Raw genomic sequence first — 19,466 nt, 5'->3', positions numbered from 1 at the left:
TGTTACTTCACAGTCCCCGCTGTTCTATAAGGTGTTTTTTATCTGTTTTTTTAATCAAATTTTACTGCTTGCATCAGTTACTTGATGTGGAATAGGAATAGCCATGTAGTTATGGCTCTATGTAGTACTGTGCACCTCCCATAGTCTGTTTTGGACTTGGGGACTGTGAAGAGGCCTCTGGTGGCATGTCTTGTGGGGTATGCATGATTGTTCAAGCTGTCTGAGCTGTGTGCCAGTAGTTTAAACAGACCGCTTTTGTTCATTCAGCTTGTCAACACTTATTACAAAAACAAGTAGTGATGAAGTCAATCTCTCCTCCACTTTGAGCCAGGAAAGATTTTAATGCATATTATTTATAATAGCTCTCTGTGTACATTATCACACAGTCATCCAGAACAGCTGGTGCTCTCGTGCATGCTTCAGTGTTGCTTGCCTCGAAGCGAGCATAAAAGGCATTTAGCTCGTCCGGTAGGCTCGCGTCACTGGGCAGCTCTCATCTGGGTTTCCCTTTGTAGTCCGTAATAGTTTTCAAGCCCTGCCACATCCGACGAGTGTCAGAGTCGGTGTAGTAGGATTCAACCTTAATCCTGTATTGACGCTTTGCCTGTTTGATGGTTCATCTCAGGGCGTAGTGGGATTTCTTATAAGCGTCCGGATTAGTCTCCCGCTCCTTGAAAGTGGCAGCTCTAGCCTTTAGCTCGATGTGGATGTTGCCTCTATGGCTTCTGGTTGGGAAATGTATGTTCGGTCACTGTGGGGACAACTTCGTCAATGCACTTTTTGATGAAGCCGATGACTGATGTGGTGTACTCCTCAATACCATTGGATGAATCCCAGAACATATTCCAGTCTGTGCTAGCAAAACAGTTCTGTAGTGTAGCATCCGCGTCATCTGATCACTTCCGTACTGAGCAAGTCACTGGTACTTCTTGCTTTAGTTTTTGCTTGTAAGCAGGAATAAGAAGGATATAATTATGGTCAGATTTGCAGAATGGAAGGCAGGGGAGAGCTTTTTATGCATCTCTGTGTGTGGAGTAAAGGTGGTCTAGGATCTTTTCCCCCTCTCGTTACACATGTGACCTGCTGGGAAAAATGTGGTAAAACTGATTTAAGTGTGCAGCTGTAAAACCTTTTGAGGATCTGAGGACCCATGTCAAATCTTTTCAGTCTCCTGGGGGGGAATAGGTTTTGTCGTGCCCTCTTCACAACTGTCTTGCCGCTCTGACATTGATCGTCCATATATTTGTATATTCTTAAATACATTCCTTTACTTGGATATGTATGTAATGGGTATATGTTGTGAAATTGTTAGATGATACTTGTTAGATATTACTGCAATGTCGGAGGTAGAAACACAAGCATTAACATCTGAAAAGATGGCGCCGAAGAGCATGGCTGACGTTTTACATTCTCCCAACTAATTGTGCTATTTTGTTGATTTTTGCATTTTGTGTGACTTATTTTTTTCCTTATTTTGTACATAATGTTGCTGCTACCGTCTCTTATGACCGAAAATAACTACTGGACATCAGAACAGCGATTTCTCACCGCGTAAACTTTTTACTTTAATGAGTCCAACGAGAAGGATATACTGCTTTCACTGGAACAGGCCCAGATCCCCTCGATTTGCTTGAAGAAAAGACACAGGAAAAGGGGCCACAGATTGGGATGCCTTCTGAGAATCCACAGGCGAGCGAGGAAACTCCCAATGCCATTCATTCTTCTTGCTAACATGCAATCATTGGAAAATAAAAATGATGATCTACGATTAAGATTATCCTACCATCAGGATATTAAAAACTGTAATATCTTATGTTTCAACGAGACGTGGCTGAACGATGACACGGATAATATAGAGCTGGCTGGATTTTCCATGCACCGGCAGAACAGAGAAGCTACATCTAGTAAGACAAGTGGTGGGTGTCTATTTGTTAATAACAGCTGGTGCGTGATGTTAATATTAAAGAAGTCTCGAGGTATTGCTCGCCTGAGGTAGAGTACCTTATGATAAGCTATAGACCACACTATCTATCAAGAGAGTTCTCATCTATATTATTTGTAGCTGTCTATTTACCACCACAGAACAAAGCTGGCACTAAGACCGCTCTCAACCAACTCTATAAGGACATAAGCAAAGAAGAAAATGCTCACCCAGAAGTGGCGCTCCTAGCGGCCGGGGACTTTAAAGCATCCTGACAGGTTACATTACTTCCTGGTATGGCAACTGCTCGGACTCTGACCACAAGACACTACAGAGGGTAGTGCGTACGGCCCAGTACACAGTACATCACTGGGGCCAAGCTTCCTGCCATCCAGGACCTCTATGCCAGGCGGTGTCAGGTGAAGTCCCTAAAAATTGTCAAAGACTCCAGCCACCCTATTCATAGACTGTTCTCTCTGCTACCGCACGGCAAGCGGTACCGGAGCGCCAGGTCTAGGTCCAAAGAGGCTTCTTAACAGCTTCTACCCCCAAGCCATAAGACACCTGAACAGCTAATCAAATGGCTACACAGACTATTTACATCCCCCCCATACACTGCTGCTACTCTCTGTTATTATCTATGCATAGCCACTTTAGTAACCCTACCTGCATGTACATAATTACCACAATTGCCCCCACACACATTGACTGTGCCAGTACCCCCTGTAATTAGCCCTGCTATTGTAACCGTTTTGAAATGGCTAGCTAGTTAGCGGTGGTGCACGCTAATAGCGTTTCAATCGGTGACGTCACTCGCTCTGAGGCCTTGAAGTAGTTGTTCCCCTTGCTCTGCAAGGGCCGCGGCTTTTGTGTCACGATGGGTAACGATGCTTCGTGGGTGTCAGTTGTTGATGTGTGCAGAGGGTCCCTGGTTTGAGAAAGGGGACGGACGAAAGTTAAACTGTTACACCATTGTTATTTACTGCTGCTCTTTAATTATTTGGTTTTCTTATCTCTTACTTTTTTTTTTGTATTTTCTTAAAACTGCATTGTTGGTTAAGGGCTTGTAAATAAGCATTTCACTGTACGGTCTACACCTGTTGTTTTCGGCGCATGTGACAAAAAAAATGTGATTTGATTTGATGAACTATGGTTCAGTAGAATAGTATAGAATACTGTATATGCGATGAGTAATGCAAGATATTTTAACATTATTAAAGTGACTAGTGTTCCATTTATTAAAATGGCCAGTGATTTCAAGTCTATGTATATAGGCAGCAGCCTCTAATGTGCTAGTGATCGCTATTTAATAGTCTGATGGCCTTGAGATAGAAGCTGTTTTTCAGTCTCTCGGTCCCAGGATTGATGCACCTGTACTGACCTTGCCTTCTGGATGATAGCGGGGTGAACAGACAGTGGCTTGCGTGGTTGTTGTCCTTGATTATCTTTTTGGCCTTCCTGTGACTTCGGGAGCTGTAGGTGTCCTGGAGGGTAAGGAGTTTGCACCCGGTGATACGTTGAGCAGACCGCACCACCCTCTGGAGAGCTCTGCGTTTGCGAACGGTTCAGTTACCGTACCAGGCAGCGATACAGCCAGACAGGATGCTCTCAATTGTGCATCTATAAAAGTTTGTGAGGGTTTTAGGTGCCAAGCCACATTTCTTCAGCCTCCAGAGGTTGAAGAGGCGCTGTTCCCGTATCTGTATATTCGGCGATATGTCCACACTTGTGTTTTGGCAATTTCAGTTTCTCTGCAGATGCTCTCAAGCTCTGGAAGTGTATTGGAAGTGTTGCTGCACAGTGATTTTTAGGTCTCTCCAGAGACCAGTTCGTGTTCAAGTCAGGGCTCTGGCTGGGCCACTCAAGGACATTCAGGGACTTGTCCCGAAGCCACTCTTGCGTTGTCTTGGCTATGTGCTCAGGGTCGTTGTCCTGTTGGAAGGGGAACCTTTACCCCAGTCTGAGGTCCTGAGCGCTCTGGAGCAGGTTATCATCAAGGATCTCTCTGTACTTTGCTCTGTTCATCTTTCCCTTGATCCTGACTAGTCTCCCAGTCCCTGCCGCTGATAAATTATCCCCACAGCATGATGCTGCCACCACAATACTTCACCATAGGGATGGTACCAGGTTTCCTCCAGACATGAAGCTTGCTTTCATCAGACGAGAGAATCTTGTTTCTCATGGTCTGAGAGTACATTAGGTGCCTTTTGGCGAACTCCAAGCGGGCTGTCATGTGCCTTTTACTGAAGAGTGGCTTTCCGTCTGGCCAATCTACCTTAAACGCCTGTTTGGTGGAGTGCTGCAGAGATGGTTGTCCTTCTGGAAGGTTCTCCCATCTTCACAGAGGAACTCTAGAGCTCTGTCAGAGTGACCATCGGGTTTTTGGTCACCTTGCTGATGAAGGCCTTTCTCCCCAGATTGCTCAGTTTGGCCAGGCGGCCAGCTCTAGGAAGAGTCTTGGTGGTTCCAAACTTCCTCCATTTAAGACAAATCTTCCCCAGATCTGTGCCTCAACACAGTCATGTATTGGAGCTCTACGGGGGGGGGGGGGGGGGGGTTCTGGGGCTGCGCTGGAGGGTGATGTCCTTCAAGGTCCTGTCAAAGGTGGGGGCTGCTGCCTTGTAGAGGTGGGCCTGCTAGAGAGTAACTCCAGGGCACACAGAGGAAAAAAGTTTCCTCTCATCAATGTATTTACCATTTGAGTCAATGAGGAGCACATTCTTTGGCATTTGTGTGTCCTCCGTGGGTGTGGGGGTGTTGTCAGGGAAGGGGGGAGGGGGTCCTGCCTTGTCTGTCCTGTTGTGGTATTAAGGCTGTTCTGTTGTCTTCTCTGGGGGGGGATGTCTAGCTCTCTCATGAATGGTTCATTATCACACCTCAGATATCTCACCTCTTCCTGTATTTTATTTTTATGTTTTATTTAACCTTTATTTTGCTAGGCTTGTCAGTTAAGAACAAATTATTATTTACAATGGTGGCCTACCAACAGGTAAAAGGCCTCCTGCGGGGACAGGGGATTTTTTTTTTTTTAATTAACAAAAATATAGGACAAAACACACATCACGATAAGAGAGACACCACAACACTACATTAAGAGAGACCTAATACAACAACATAGCGAGGCAGCAACACATGACAACACATCATGGTAGCGTTACAAACATGACAATAAAATGGTAGCAACATGGCAGCAGCACAACATTGTTGTGGGCAAGCCCTGGAGCAGGGGACCAAAGAGGCTAAGGCATGGGGGAGGAACTCTGCTGCCGTTATTGGGCTCAGCGGCTTCACACCTCTCATTTCACACCTCAGTGCTAATTAATGTTGCATCCTGGTCTGTTCTTTCCTAGCAAGCTTGGTAGCCTTTTAACTTAGCAGTCAGTCTTTATAGAGTTAAATAGTAGCTACAGATTATTGTCATGTTATTTTATTCTAGGCTCTCTCTCTCTCTCTTTCTCAGTCTCTCATTGTCCCTCTCCCCCTCGTTGTCTCTCTCCCCCTCTGTATCCTTTCCCCCCTCTTTAAGATAATAGTATATAATAATATGATAGTAGTAACAATAATAGTAGTAATATTATATCTCACTCACCTGGTGTTTCTGGGGGGGAGGGGTGTCCGAGGGTTCTGTGATTGACAGCTGTGATGCGTATCTGGTAGGTATCTGTTGGGGTCATGTTGCCCAGTGTGTGGACCCTCTCCCTGGGTTCCAATACTGCCACCTGCTTCCATGGAGAGAAACTACTCCTTTTTTCCTGTCGCTGCTCCTACAACAACAAAACTATGTTAATATCTACACTGAAAAAAATATATACAACATGCAACAATTTCAAAGATTTTACTGAGTTACAGTTCATAAGGAAATCAGTCAATTGAAATAAATGAATTAGGCCCTCATCTATGGATTTCACATGACTAGGAATACAGATATGCATCTGTTGGTCACAGATCCCTTAAAAAAAGTAGGGGTGTGGATCAGAAAACCAGTCAGTATCTGGTGTGACCACCATTTGCCTCATGCAGCGTGACATCTCCTTCATCAGGCTGTTGATTGTGGGCTGTGGAATGTTGTCCCACTCCCCACTCCTCAAAGTTGCTGTATATTGATGGTGTCATGACGTTGCCCTGTTTATGGTAACATCAAAAGGTTGGGGAAAGGTACAATATTTCTGTAATCCAACCAGTTGAAAGTGTCTGTTGGTACTTAAAGAATAAGATCTCAGATCAGTTGTTGTCTGGGACATTATATCTGATGATAGGACGACATAAATTGTATCTTGGAAAGTCTACACATTCTAGTTATCAGATTCACATGGAATTGTTGTGCAATAAATATGAAACTATTTGTGAAAAGATTAAATGTAATTTTAGCTTCTAAATGAGAGAATTGTTTTCATAAGTAAACTATGCTCACTCAGTGGCCACACCCAAGTGAACAGACATTGGTTGAGAACTATGAAACACGCCCTTTTCTCTCCCAATACAAAAGCCCGTTGACGGAAGTCAAGCTTAGTTCCCGACGATGTGAGGACTGGTGTTCATATGTTTAAAAGGGCTACTTTCAACGTGGAGGTGACGATCACCATGCTGGAAGGATGAATTTCGACTAGACCAGCCAGAATACAGCATGAGCTGAGTATGGCAACTTGGTATGAACTTTGAACTCTTATTCACTGAAGAAGTGATACATCCTAGGCGTTGAGTTATCAGCTGCAGCTGTAAGCGTATGTGGCCTAGGAAAGGACAGACGATCCTATGAGAAGACAGGGTACTTCAACGTATCTGCTCTACAACACTAGGACCAGAAAGATTCTACAAAGGACAAGGGCGATCTCTGCTGGGCAAACCAGTTTTCCATCTTCAACCCATCTATCGAAGCGCAGGTCAGTGTAAATATATATCTTGCATTTTCCTTTTCTGAATGGGCGGTTATTAGAATGCATAATATTCTATATTTACGGTAGAATATCTTCTCAAGGTCCAATAGAGACCCAATCCCCTTTGTCCCTCAGTCTTCCCACTCTTTCATTCAAACCTAACCCCCTTTCTTTGTGTAATCAGCCGTCATATCGGTTTCGTCAGCTAGGGACTTTTTCTTTCATGACATGAGTAGTAATCGATTTATGATCCATCCTGTGTATATGTAATTCTGTGTGATTATTTAGGTATTTAGTAAATAAATAATTCAGCCAAGTTTTAAATAGCTGAACACAACTATCAGATAATCTACTAGTTTGAACACAACTATCAGGGTATCTACTAGATAGAACAAAACTATCATGGTATCTACTAGATAGAGCACAACTATCATGGATTCTACTAGATAGAAGACAACTATCAGGGTATCTGGATAGAACACAACTATAATGGTAGTTAACACAACTATCATAGAATCTACAAGATAGAACACAACTATGAGGGTATCTACTAGATATAACACAACTATGAGGGTTTCTACTAAATAGAAGACAACTATCAGGGTATCTAGATAGAACACAATTATCATGGTATCTACTAGATAGAACACAACTATAATGTTATCTACTAGATAGAACACAACAAGGAGGGTATCTACTAGATAGAACACAACTATCATGGTGTCTGCTAGATAGAACACAACTATCATGGTATCTACAAGATAGAACACAGCTATCATGGATTCAACTAGATAGAACACAACTATCATGGTATCTACTAGATAGAACACAACTATCATGGTATCTACTAGATAGAACACAACTATGAGGGAATCTACTAGATAGAACACAACTATCATAGAATCTACTAGATAGAACACAACTATCAGAGCATCTACTAGATAGAACACAACTATCATTGTATCTACTAGATAGAACACAACTATCAGGGTATCTACTAGATAGAACACAACTATCAGGATATCACCTAGATAGAACACAACTATCAGGATATCACCTAGATAGAACACAACTATCAGAGTATCTACTAGATAGAACACAACTATCATGGTATCTACTGGATAGAACACAACTATCAGAGAATCTACTAGTTTGAACACAACTATCAGGGTATCTACTAGATAGAACAAAACTATCATGGTATCTACTAGATAGAGCACAACTATCATGGATTCTACTAGCTAGAAGACAACTATCAGGGTATCTGGATAGAACACAACTATCATGGTATCTACTAGATAGAACACAACTATCATAGAATCTACTAGATAGAGAGCTCTGAAACTCTGAAGCAAGCTTCCAGAAAATTGGAACGGAAATGGCGCCACACCAAACTGGAAGTCTTCCGACTAGCTTGGAAAGACAGTACTGTGCAGTACCGAAGAGCCCTTACTGCTGCTCGATCATCCTATTTTTCTAACTTAATTGAGGAAAATAAGAACAATCCGAAATTCCTTTTTGATACTGTCGCAAAGCTAACTAAAAAGCAGCATTCCCCAAGAGAGGATGACTTTCACTTTAGCAGTGATAAATTCCTGAACTTCTTTGAGGAAAAAATTATTATTATTAGAAAGCAAATTACGGACTCCTCTTTAAATCTGCGTATTGTAACGGCGTTCGTCTGTAGGAGGAGAAGCGGACCAAAAAGCAGCGTGGTGGTTATTCATGTTCTTTAATGGAAAACGGAACGATACATGAAATAACTCAAATCTACAAAACAACAAACGGAACGTGAAAACCTATACAGCCTATCCTGTGACAACAAACACAGTGACAGGAACAATCACCCACAAACACACAGTGAAACCCAGGCTACCTAAGTATGATTCTCAATCAGAGACAACTAATGACACCTGCCTCTGATTGAGAACCATACTAGGCCGAAAACATAGAAATGCCCCAAAACATAGAAAAACAAACATAGACTGCCCACCCAACTCACGCCCTGACCATACTAAATAAATACAAAACAACAGAAATAGAGGTCAGAACGTGACAGTACCCCCCCCCCCAAAGGTGCGGACTCCGGCCGCAAAACCTTGACCTATAGGGGAGGGTCTGGGTGGGCGTCTGTCCGCGGTGGCGGCTCTGGCGCGGGACGCGGACCCCACTTCACCATTGTCTTAGTCCGCCTTATTGTCCGCCTCCCTGGCTTACTCACCATGGCCACCCCTCTCAATGACCCCACTGGACAGAGGGGCTGCTCGGGACAGAGGGGCTGCTCGGGACAGAGGGGCAGCTCGGGACAGAGGTGAAGCAGCTGCTCGGGACAGAGGGACAACTGCTCGGGACAGAGGGACAACTGCTCGGGACAGAGGGGCGATAGCAGCTCGGGACAGAGGGGCGATAGCTGCTCGGGACAGAGGGGCGATAGCAGCTCGGGACAGAGGGGCGATAGCTGCTCGGGACAGAGGGGCGATAGCTGCTCGGGACAGAGGGGCGATAGCTGCTCGGGACAGAGGGGCGGCAGCTGCTCGGGACAGAGGGGCGATAGCAGCTCGGGACAGAGGGGCGGCAGCTGCTCGGGACAGAGGGGCAGCTGCTCGGGACAGAGGGGCAGCTGCTCGGGACAGAGGGACAGCTGCTCGGGACAGAGGGACAGCTGCTCGGGACAGAGGGGCGGCAGCAGCTTGGGACAGAGGGGCGACAGCTGCTCTGGACAGAGGGGCAGCTGCTCGGGCGGCCCCTGGCTGAGTGACGGCACTGGCGGCCCCTGGCTTACTGGTGGCCCCTGGCTGACTAGCGGCACTGGCGGCCCCTGGCTTACTGGCGGCCCCTGGCTTACTGGCGGCACTGGCGGCCCCTGGCTGACTGGCGGCACTGGCGGCCCCTGGCTGACTGGCGGCACTGGCGGCCCCTGGCTGACTGGCGGCACTGGCGGCCCCTGGCTGACTGGCGGCACTGGCGGCCCCTGGCTGACTGGCGGCCCCTGGCTGACTGGCGGCACTGGCGGCCCCTGGCTGACTGGCGGCACTGGCAGCCCCTGGCTGACGGGCGGCATTGGCGGCTCCTGGCAGACGGGCGGCACTGGCGGCTCCTGGCAGACGGGCGGCACTGGCGGCGCTGGGCAGACGGGCGGCACTGGCGGCGCTGGGCAGACGGGCGGCGCTGGCGGCGCTGGGCAGACGGGCGGCGCTGGCGCCGCTGGGCAGACGGGCGGCGTTGGCGCCGCTGGGCAGACGGGAGGCTCAGCTGGCGCTGGGCAGACGGGAAGCTCAGCTGGCGCTGGGCAGACGGGAAGCTCAGCTGGCGCTGGGCAGACGGGAAGCTCCGGCAACGCTGGAGAAGAGGAAGGCCCTGGTAGCGCCGGAGAGGCGGGAGACTCCGGCAGCGGCGCCGGACAGGCGGGAGGCTCCGGCAGCGGCGCCGGACAGGCGGGAGGCTCCGGCAGCGGCGCCGGACAGGCGGGAGGCTCCGGCAGCGGCGCCGGACAGGCGGGAGGCTCCGGCAGCGGCGCCGGACAGGCGGGAGGCTCCGGCAGAGGCGCCGGACAGGCGGGAGGCTCCGGCAGCGGCGCCGGACAGGCGGGAGGCTCCGGCAGAGGCGCCGGACAGGCGGGAGGCTCCGGCAGAGGCGCCGGACAGGCGGGAGGCTCCGGCAGCGGCGCCGGACAGGCGGGAGGCTCCGGCAGAGCCCAGGGTCCTCTCCCGTCGAGGATTTCCTCCCATGTCCAGAATTCCTTACTACGTATCTCCTGCTGCCGCTGTTGCTTCTCCTGCTGCTCCTGCCTGTTGACACGCTGCTTGGTCCTGTTGTGGTGGGTGATTCTGTAACGGCGTTCGTCTGTAGGAGGAGAAGCGGACCAAAAAGCAGCGTGGTGGTTATTCATGTTCTTTAATGGAAAACGGAACGATACATGAAATAACTCAAATCTACAAAACAACAAACGGAACGTGAAAACCTATACAGCCTATCCTGTGACAACAAACACAGTGACAGGAACAATCACCCACAAACACACAGTGAAACCCAGGCTACCTAAGTATGATTCTCAATCAGAGACAACTAATGACACCTGCCTCTGATTGAGAACCATACTAGGCCGAAAACATAGAAATGCCCCAAAACATAGAAAAACAAACATAGACTGCCCACCCAACTCACGCCCTGACCATACTAAATAAATACAAAACAAAAGAAATAGAGGTCAGAACGTGACACGTATTCCTTCAAAGATCAGTTGTCCTGAGTCTGCACAACTCTGCCAGGACCTAGGATCAAGAGAGACGCTCAAGTGTTTTAGTACTATATCTCTTGACACAATGATGAAAATAATCATGGCCTCTAAACCTTCAAGCTGCATACTGGACCCTATTCCAACTAAACTACTGAAAGAGCTGCTTCCTGTGCTTGGCCCTCCTATGTTGAACATAATAAACGGCTCTCTATCCACCGGATGTGTACCAAACTCACTAAAAGTAAGCAGTAATAAAACCTCTCTTGTAAAAGCCAAACCTTGACCCAGAAAATATAAAAAACTATCGGCCTATATCGAATCTTCCATTCCTCTCAAAAATTTTAGAAAAGGCTGTTGCGCAGCAACTCACTGCCTTCCTGAAGACAAACAATGTATACGAAATGCTTCAGTCTGGTTTTAGACCCCATCATAGCACTGAGACGGCACTTGTGAAGGTGGTAAATAACATTTTAATGGCATCGGACCGAGGCTCTGCATCTGTCCTCGTGCTCCTAGACCTTAGTGCTGCTTTTGATACTATCGATCACCACATTCTTTTGGAGAGATTGGAAACCCAAATTGGTCTACACGGACAAGTTCTGGCCTGGTTTAGATCTTATCTGTCGGAAAGATATCAATTTGTCTCTGTGAATGGTTTGTCCTCTGACAAATCAACTGTAAATTTCGGTGTTCCTCAAGGTTCTGTTTTAGGACCACTATTGTTTTCACTATATATTTTACCTCTTGGGGATGTTATTCGAAAACATAATGTTAACTTTCACTGCTATGCGCATGATATCATGGTATCTACGAGATAGAACACAACTATCATGGATTCTACTAGATAGAACACAACTATCAGGGTATCTAGATAGAACACAACTATAATGGTATCTACTAGATAGAACACAACTATAATGGTATCTACTAGATAAAACACAACTATCAGACATCTACTAGATAGGACACAACTATCAGGGTATCTACCAGATGGAACACAACTATCAGGGTATCTACTAGATAGAACACAACTATCAGGGTATCTACTAGATAGAACACAACTATCATGGAATCTCCTAGATAGAACACAACTACTAACATCGCTCCTTGGCATCCCTAGATTAGGGATCCCTATTGTTCCTGTTGATGTTCCCTTACCTGTACATGCCTTAGATAGTCGTCCTTTGGGATCGGGGCTAATTAGGGAGGTCACAGCTCCCATTGCTATGAGAACGCAGGGGGGTCACGAGGAGAGAATTAGTCTCTTCCTGATCGACTCTCCTGCATTTCCTGTTATGTTGGGCCTTCCCTGGTTGGCCTCTCATGATCCTATTATTTTGTGGCAACAGAGGGCTCTGAAGGGATGGTCCTGTCATTGTTCAGGGAGGTGTGTAGGTGTTACCTTAGGTGTCACTACGGTGGAAAGTCCAAACCAGGTTTCCACCATGCAAATTCCCCCCGAATATGCCGAATATGCCGACTCACCTTCTGTAAAAAGAGGGCGACTCAATTTCCACCCCATCGACAGGGGGATTGTGCAATAAATCTCCTGGTAGGCGCTGCACTTCCCAGGAGTCACGTGTACCCTCTGTCACAGGAGGAGATGGCGGCTATGGAAACATATGTCGCCGAATCTCTGGGACAGGGATATATTCGGCCTTCCACTTCACCTATCTCCTCGAGTTTATTTTTTGTGAAGAAGAAGGATGGAGGATTACGCCCGTGTATTGACTATCGAGGTTTAAATCAGATTACAGTAAAATACAGTTACCCGCAACCTCTCATCGCCAGTATGACAGAGTCATTGCACGGGGCGCGCTTCTTCACAAAATTGGACCAGGAGCACTTCCGACCTGGTGCGTATCCAGGGGGGGGTGGAAGACAGCATTTAGTACCACTTCTGGGCACTATGAGTACCTCGTCATGCTGTATGGGTTAATAAATGCTCCATCAGTCTTCCAATCCTTTGTGGATGAGATTTTTAGGGACCTGCACGGACAGGGTGTAGTGGTGTATATGGATGACATTCTAATATACTCCACTACTCGCGCCGAGCATGTGTCCCTTGTGCGCAGGGTGCTTGGTCGACTGTTAGAACATGACCTATATGTCAAGGCGGAGAAATGTCTGTTCTTCCAACAGTCCAGTCTCCTTCCTAGGGTACCGCTTTTCCGGGTCAGGGGTGGAGATGGAAAATGACCACATTTCAGCCGTGCGTAATTGGCCTGACTCCAACCACGGTAAAGGAGGTGCAGCGGTTCCTAGAGTTTGCCAACTACTACCGGAGGTTTATCCGGGGTTTTGGTCAGGTAGTGCCTCCCATTACCTCCTTGCTGAAGGGGGGACCGGTGCGACTGCAGTGGTCAGCTGGGGCGGACATGGCTTTTGGTCACCTGAAGGTTCTGTTTACCTCGGCTCCCGTACTGGCTCATCCTGATCCCTCCTTGGCATTCATAGTAGAGGTGGACGCGTCCGAGGCTGGGATAGGAGCTGTGCTGTCTCAGCGCTCGGGTACGCCACGGAAGCTCCGCCCCTGTGCTTTCTTTTCGAAGACGCTCAGCCCTGCGGAGCGAAACTATGATGTGGGGGACCGGGAGCTGTTGGCTGTTGTCAAGACTCTGAAGGCGTGGAGGCATTGGCTTGAGGGGGCTAAACACCCTTTCCTCATTTGGACTGACCACCACAATCTGAAGTACATCTGGGCGGCGAGGAGAATGAACCCTTGCCAGGCAAGGTGGGCCATGTTTTTCACCCGCTTTGTTTCCTACAAACCAGGTTCCCAGAACGTTAAGGCTGACTCACTGTCCCGGCTGTATCAATAAGAGGAGCGGTACACGGATCCCTCTCCCATAATTCCAGCTTCTCGCCTGGTGGCACCGGTGGTATGGGAGGTGGACGAGGACATCGAGCGGGCATCATGTGCAGAGCCCACTCCCTCTGTACATTCTGTTTGATGTCCGCGATCGTTTGATCTGTTGGGCTCACACGTCACCCTCCTCTGGTCATCCTGGCATCGGTCGGACGGTGCGCTGCCTTGCTGGGAAGTACTGGTGGCCCACTTTAGCTAAGGACGTGAGGGTATATGTTTCCTCCGGTTCAGTATGCGCACAGTGCAAGGCACCTAGACATCTGCCCAGAAGGAAATTACAACCCAATCCCGTTCCACAGCGACCGTGGTCACACCTATCGGTGGATTTTGTGACGGATCTTCCCCCGTCGCGGGGTAACACCACGATCCTGGTCGTTGTGGATGGGTTTTCTAAGTCCTGCCGTCTCCTTCCTTTGCCCGGTCTCCCTACGGCTCTACAAACTGCGGAGGCCCTGTTCACCAGCGTATTCCGGCACTATGTGGTGCCTGAGGATTTAGTTTCTGATCGGGGTCCCCAATTCACGTCTAGAGTCTGGAGGGCGTTTATGGAACGCCTGGGGGTCTGGGTCAGCCTTACCTCATGTTTCCACCCCAAGAGTAACGGGCAGGTGGAAAGAGTAAACCAGGATCTGGGTAGGTTTCTGCGGTCCTATTGCCAGGACCGGCCGGGGAAGTGGGCGGTTTACATCCCCTGGGCGGAGATTGCCCAAAACTCCCTCCGCCAATCCTCTACCAACCTATCACCCTTTCAGTGTGTGCTGGGTTATCAGCTGGTCCTGGCACCATGGCATCAGAGCCAGATCGAGGCTCCTGTGGTGGATGAATGGTTTCGGCACTCGGATGAGACATGGAACGCTACCCATGTGCTGCTACAACGGGCCGTCAGGGGGCAAAAGACAAGTGCCGTCCGCCACCGCAGTGAGGCCCCGGTGTATGCACCGGGGGATCGGGTCTGGCTCTCGACCCGAAACCTGCCCCTTCACCTGCCCTGCCGGAAGCTGGGTCCGCGGTTTGTGGGGCCATTTAAAGTCCTGAGGAGTCTGAACAAGGTTTGTTATAGGTTACAACTCCCCCCTGATTATCGTATTAACCCCTCGTTCCATGTGTCTCTCCTCAGGCCGGTGGTGGCTGGTCCGCTCCAGCAGTCTGAGGTGCGGGAGGTTCCTCTGCCCCCTCTGGACATCGAGTGGGTCCCGGCGTATACCGCATGAGCCATCATGGACTCAAGGCGCCGGGCGAGGGGCCTTCAGTACCTCTTGGAGTGGGAGGGTTACGGCCCGGAGGAGAGATGCTGGGTACCGGTGGAGGACATCCTAGATCCTCATTGCTACAGGAGTTTCACCGTCTCCACCCAGATCGCCCTGCGTCCCGTCCTCCGGGTCATCCCCGAGGCCGTTGTCAGCGCGCGGCTGGAGCCGCGGGGGATACTGTCACGACTTCCGCCGAAGTCGGCCCCTCTCCTTGTTCGGGTGGTGTTCGGCGGTCGACGTCACCGGCTTTCTAGTCACCAGGTTTCATGTTTCATTTTCGTTTTGTTTTGTCTGTATTACACACACCTGGTTTCAATTCCCATATCATGTTCCTTATTTAACCCTCTGGCATACATTTCTGTTCTGTCCATGATTGTTGGTGTCTTAGTTGTTGTTGTAGGTGTTAGTTTGTATGTATTTTCCTATTTGGAATATTGCTTGAATTTTGTGAGTAAACTCAGTTGTGTTGCTCAAACCTCTGTCCTGCACCTGACTCCGTTACATCTCTGCACCCAATCGCTGACACTATCATGGTATCTCCTAGATAGAACACAACTATCATGGTATCTACTGGATAGATCACAAATATCAGGGTATCTACTGGAACAACAAAAACATTCTTATTCCATGCAGAATAACATAATTGTATTATTCTGTGTGTTCTCTGGCCCCCCAACTCTCTTTCTGGCTCACCTCTTGGTCAGCAGGATCTGTACCAGCCTCCTCTCTGTCCTTCTCTTTTTCCTCCTCTCCTCTCCTTTGCCCTGGTGCCTCCTCTAGTCTGTGGTCAAGTATGAACCCCGTCAGCCCTCCTCCCTCTCCTCCTTCTCCCTCTCCCTCCATCTGCCACTCCAGCTCCACCTCTCTGCGCTGCCGACTGCTGTAAACCAGCCTTACCAGGGTTACATTGGGAGGCATGGGGTATCCTGAGCAGGGGGAGAGGGCAGGGAGACAGAGAGGATGGGGGAGGTGGGTGGGTCAGAGAGAGAGAAGGGGATGAGAGGAGGAGGTACAGTAGAACAGTCATGAAATAGTCATTCAGTTCATCAGAAAACTTTTTAGTTTAGTTTTGTGTGTACAGACTAAAGCTTTATTGTTCTTACACTTGACCAATAGTATAACAGGGATCTTACTCTTGACCAATTGTGTAATAGGGATCATACTCTTGACCATTAGCGTTACAGGGATCTTATTCTTGACCAACAGCATAACAGGAATCTTACTCTTGACCAATAGCGTAACAGGGATCTCGGTCCCTCCCACGGCGTTGCTAGCGGAGCACCAGTATTGGCCGCTGTCTGTTGTTCCATCCGTCTCTAAGACCGTTAGGTTGGTCCACGCAGCCGCGCGACGCAGTACATACTTCCTGGTTTTGGCCAGGGCTTCCTGGACTTCCTGTAAATCAACCAATCACATTTTAACTCTACAGGTCACTGGTAGAGCTGTACGTAATTACAGTATGCTGGCCTAGAACCCCAAAGTACTTTACAGTATCCCAGCCTAGACCCTCAAACTACTTTACAGTAATCTAGACCCCAAAGTACTTTACAGTAGCCCAACCTAGACCCCCAAGTACTTTTCAGTAACCTGGACCCTCAAATTACTTTACAGTATTCTGGCCGAGATCCTCAAAGTACTTTACATTATTCTGGCCGAGATCCTCAAATTACTTGACAGTATTCTGGCCGAGACCCTCAAAGTACTTTACAGTATTCTGGCCGAGATCCTCAAATTACTTTACATTATTCTGGCCTAGACACTCAAAGTACTTTACATTATTCTTGCCGAGATCCTCAAAGTACTTTACAGTATTCTGGCCTAGACACTCAAAGTACTTTACATTATTCTGGCCGAGATCCTCAAAGTACTTTACATTATTCTGGCCGAGATCCTCAAAGTACTTTACATTATTCTGGCCTAGATCCTCAAAGTACTTTACATTATTCTGGCCGAGATCCTCAAAGTACTTTACATTATTCTGGCCTAGACACTCAAAGTACTTTACATTATTCTGGCCTAGACCCTCAGAGTGAGCAGCAGATCAGAGGCAAGGAAAAACTTCAGGATTAAGACTCTGAGGGTGGCGGAGCATGTACCTGTACGACTTCCTGTCTGTGGTTGTTGAACCAGACAATCTGATTGGCCGGGGGATAGTTGGATTGAAGGATACAGGTGAGCTGAACGTCACTTCCCTCGAACACAGACACCACACTACGCTGGGTCAACAAGACTGGAGCCTCTACACACGCGCACACACAAAGGAGGGAGATAGAGATTCGATCACTGTCTTCATATACAGACACCATGTAAGACTGTTAGTTAAACCCAGCTCATGTCTATTAGACTGTTAGTTAAAACCAGTACATGTCTATTAGCCTGTTAGTTAAAACCATTGCATGTCTATTAGCCTGTTAGTTAAACCCAGTACATGTCTGTTAGACTGTTAGTTTAACCCAGTACATGTCTATTATACTGTTAGTTAAACCCAGTACAAGTCAGTTAGACTGTTATTTCAACCCAATACATACAGTGGGGAGAACAAGTATTTGATACACTGCCGATTTTGCAGGTTTTCCTACTTACAAAGCATGTAGAAGTCTGTAATTTTTATCATATATACACTTCAACTGTGAGAGACGGAATCTAAAACAAAAATCCAGAAAATCACATTGTATGATTTTTAAGTAATTCATTTGCATTTTATTGCATGACATAAGTATTTGATACATCAGAAAAGCAGAACTTAATATTTAGTACAGAAACATTTGTTTGCAATTACAGAGATCATACATTTCCTGTAGTTCTTGACCAGGTTTGCACACACTGCAGCAGGGATTTTGGCCCACTCCTCCATACAGACCTTCTCCAGATCCTTCAGGTTTCGGGGCTGTCGCTGGGCAATACGGACGATCAGCTCCCTCCAAAGATGTTCTATTGGGTTCAGGTCTGGATACTGGCTAGGCCACTCCAGGACCTTGAGATGCTTCATACGGAGCCACTCCTTAGTTGCCCTGGCTGTGTATTTCGGGTCGTTGTCATGCTGGAAGACCCATCCACGACCCATTTTCAATGCTCTTACTGAGGGAAGGTTGTTGGCCAAGATCTCGCGATACATGGTCCCATCCAATACGGTGCAGTCGTCCTGTCCCCTTTGCAGAAAAGCATTCCCAAAGAATGACGTTTCCACCTCCATGCTTCACGGTTGGGATGGTGTTCTTGGGGTTGTACTCATCCTTCTTCTTCCTCCAAACACTGTGAGTGGAGTTTAGACCAAAAAGCTCTATTTCTGTCTCATCAGACCACATGACCTGCTCCCATTCCTCCTCTGGATCATCCAGATGGTGATTGGCAAACTTCAGAGGGGCCTGGACATGCGCTGGCTTGAGCAGGGGGACCTTGCGTGCGCTGCAGGATTTTAATCCATGACGGTGTAGTGTGTTACTAATGGTTTTCTTTGAGACTGTGGCCCCAGCTTTCTTCAGGTCATTGACCAGGTCCTGCCGTGTAGTTCTGGGCTGATCCCTCACCTTCCTCATGATCATTGACGCCCCACGAGGTGAGATCTTGCATGGAGCCCCAGACCGAGGGTGATTGACCGTAATCTTGAACTTCTTCAATTTTCTAATAATTACGCCAACAGTTGTTGCCTTCTCACCAAGCTGCTTGCCTATTGTCCTGTAGCCCATCCCAGCCTTGTGAAGGTCTACAATTTTACCCCTGATGTCCTTATACAGCTCTCTGGTCTTGGCCATTGTGGAGAGGTTGGAGTCTATTTGACTGAGTGTGTGGACAGGTGTCTTTTATACAGGTAACGAGTTAAAACAGGTGCAGCTCATACAGGTAATGAGTGGAGAACAAGAGGGCTTCTTAAAGAAAAACTAACAGGTCTGTGAAAGCCGGAATTCTTACTGGTTGGTAGGTGATCAAATACTTGTGTCATGCAATAAAATGCAAATTAATTACTTAGAAATCATACAATGTGATTTTCTGGATTTTTGTTTTAGATTCCGTATCTCACAGTTGAAGTACCTATGATAAAAAATTACAGACATCTACATGCTTTGTAAGTAGGAAAACCTGAAAAATCGGCAGTGTATCAAAGACTTGTTCTCCCCACTGTATCTATTAGACTGTTAGTTAAACCCAGTACATGTCTATAAGCCTGTTAGGTAAACCCAGGGCTCCCGGGTGGTGCAGCGGTCTAAGGCACTGCATCTCAGTCCCTGGTTCAAATCCAGGCTGCATCACATCGGGCCGTAATTGGGATAGAGCGGAGCACAATTGGCTCAGCATCATTCGGGTTTGGCCGGGGTAG

General features: G+C 47.7%; 1 protein-coding gene across 1 annotated transcript in view; it reads right to left on the bottom strand.

The window, feature by feature from the left end:
• Positions 1 to 19,466, bottom strand: part of LOC110510299 (V-set and immunoglobulin domain-containing protein 10-like 2) — a 138,935-nt gene that overhangs the window by 32,157 nt on the left and 87,312 nt on the right. Inside the window, exons 11-14 of the mRNA XM_090226222.1 lie at positions 17,248 to 17,390; positions 16,375 to 16,546; positions 15,845 to 16,077; positions 5,511 to 5,685 (exon numbers count right to left, since the gene is read on the bottom strand). Of these exons, the coding sequence (XP_090082348.1) occupies positions 5,511 to 5,685; positions 15,845 to 16,077; positions 16,375 to 16,546; positions 17,248 to 17,390 (723 nt within the window). The remainder of the gene's footprint in view (positions 1 to 5,510; positions 5,686 to 15,844; positions 16,078 to 16,374; positions 16,547 to 17,247; positions 17,391 to 19,466) is intronic.

The sequence above is a fragment of the Oncorhynchus mykiss genome, chromosome 29 (genome assembly GCF_057628025.1).
Source record: "Oncorhynchus mykiss isolate SJ-2025 chromosome 29, ASM5762802v1, whole genome shotgun sequence".
In the NCBI taxonomy this organism is placed as follows: domain Eukaryota; kingdom Metazoa; phylum Chordata; class Actinopteri; order Salmoniformes; family Salmonidae; genus Oncorhynchus; species Oncorhynchus mykiss.
Note: the sequence above shows the minus strand (reverse complement) of the source record. Positions and strands in the feature narration are given on the sequence as shown.